At 65.4% G+C, this 1,921-nt stretch overlaps 1 protein-coding gene across 1 annotated transcript in view; it reads right to left on the bottom strand.

The window, feature by feature from the left end:
• Positions 1 to 1,921, bottom strand: part of OTUD7A (OTU deubiquitinase 7A) — a gene marked incomplete at its 5' end in the record, with an annotated part of 27,898 nt that overhangs the window by 1,276 nt on the left and 24,701 nt on the right. The window contains 2 exons of the mRNA XM_015569098.1: positions 765 to 950; positions 1,383 to 1,510. Of these exons, the coding sequence (XP_015424584.1) occupies positions 765 to 950; positions 1,383 to 1,510 (314 nt within the window). The remainder of the gene's footprint in view (positions 1 to 764; positions 951 to 1,382; positions 1,511 to 1,921) is intronic.

The raw sequence follows: 1,921 nt of genomic DNA, 5'->3' as shown, positions 1-1,921 counted from the left end.
CGGTCCGTCCCCCAGGATTCTGGGAAAGAACAAAAGGCCGCTGAACAGCAGGCTCTAAGGCTGAGCGCGGCGCCCGCATCTCCCCACCGCCTCGGGCGCCCTCTAGTGCTGCCGAGAGGACGTGCAGCCCCGGGAAGGACCCTCCGGCCCCACTCAGCCGCCGCGCCGAACCCGGGTCCGGACACGAGCCAAGGGCGACAGTGCTGCTGCCACCCCTCCCCCAGGATATTCCCACTGATTTTTTAGAGAGAACGGAAGGGCGGGGAGAGGCGGAGAGACAGCGATGGGAGAGACGCATGGGTGGGCCACCTCCCCGCCACGGCCCAGGCTGGGACTCAAACCTGCAACCGAGGCTAGCCTGCAACCAAGATACATGCCCTTGACTGGAATCGAACCCGGGACCCTCTGGTCCACAGGCAGACGCTCTATCCACCGAGCCACACCGGCCGTGGCGAGGACCCATTGTAAACAAACAGGGTGGCTCTTTAAAGCAGGGGAACCGGGAAGCCTTTGTTTTAGAATAAGCGGCTGAAGGCGTTTCTGTGGGGGTACCTTGGGCGAAAGGAGAGGCCTACCCCCCCTACTTCCCGGTCCCCAGTGTTTAGGGGGGACAGGGAGAGGGAGAGAGAAACATCTGTGATGGGGGAGAGTCATGACCGGCCGCCTCCTGCCCGGCCCACACTGGGGACCGAGCCCACAACCCGGGCCTGTGCCCTGACTGGGAACCCCGGGCGTGCTTCCCGGGGAGGCTCCCAGCCCCTCACTGTGCGGTGCAGGGCCCCGTGGTGGGGGCGGCCTACCTTGCTCCCTTTGCTGGTCCCGCTGCTCCATGGACACCAGGGCGGAGAAGTGCGCCTGGTCGTAGGCGAGGACCAGGGGGGAGCAGTGGCACCGGTTGGGAGGCACCTCCAGAGGCAGGTAGATCCCTCCGAACGGGATCGGGGCGAAGGCTGTGGACACAGACGAGGGGGGGCGTGGGGAGCCCGCAGGGACAACGTGGGCGGCTCCCTCACCCCAGGGGCGACCGGACCCCGGCTCCTCCAAGGCTCTCCCGGAGGGGCTTCAGTTTCCATACGTTTTTTAAAAAATTGACCTCAGAGAGAGCAAGGGAGAGGGCGAGGGTGAGAGAAACATAGTGATGAGAGAGAATCATGGATCGCCTGCCTCCTGCACGCCCCTACTGGGGATGGAGCCCTGACCAGCAACCGAACCATGACCTCCTGGCTCATAGGACGGCGCTCAACCCCTGAGCCACACCGGCCGGTGTGCAGGCTTCCAAGTTCTTCCAGTGAAACCCGCCTCCTCCAGGAGGTCCCCTTTGGTTTCTCTAGGTCACGGCCGCTCACCCACCCGCAGTCCTGCTCTGTGACGTGGGGACCCACCTTCCCCGCCCGAGTCCCTCAGCATGGTGTCGGCCACGACCACGATGGGCCTCCTTAGGATGTGGGCCAGGACGAACACGTGGAACTCCTCCAGGCTCTCGTACACGGGGTCCTCGGCATTGTCCACACTGCGGGCAGAGCAAGGCCCGCTGTCACCGCGCCGATGGGAGAGGGGGTGTTGGAGCCCGGACGCCTCCTGCCGATCGGACCTCCACGGACCCTGGCCAGCGCCACTGAGTCCATCTTCCTCCCACACTCCCAACTGATGACAGACGCACAAGTCCCGGCCCCCCACCCCTCCACGCCCGGAGGTCTTCCTAGTGGCAGAGGCAGCCACTCAGAGCTCGTGGGAACACAGGGGCGGCCCTCTGGGCGGTTCAGGGGACACAGCAGGGGCAGGAGGCAGGCTGGCTTCCTGGCCCCCTCTGCTTCTAGCTCTTGGGCTCAGTCCTCCCGCTCAGGGTGAGGCCCCCCCGGCGTGGCTGACCGGCCGCTGGGGCAGGGCTACCAGGTCTGAGGGGCTTTCTTTTCTTTTCTTT

This window comes from Myotis davidii, unplaced genomic scaffold (genome assembly GCF_000327345.1).
Source record: "Myotis davidii unplaced genomic scaffold, ASM32734v1 scaffold164, whole genome shotgun sequence".
NCBI classification, from domain to species: domain Eukaryota; kingdom Metazoa; phylum Chordata; class Mammalia; order Chiroptera; family Vespertilionidae; genus Myotis; species Myotis davidii.
The sequence above is the reverse complement of the archived record's forward strand: the minus strand, read 5'-3'. Positions and strand labels throughout refer to the sequence as shown.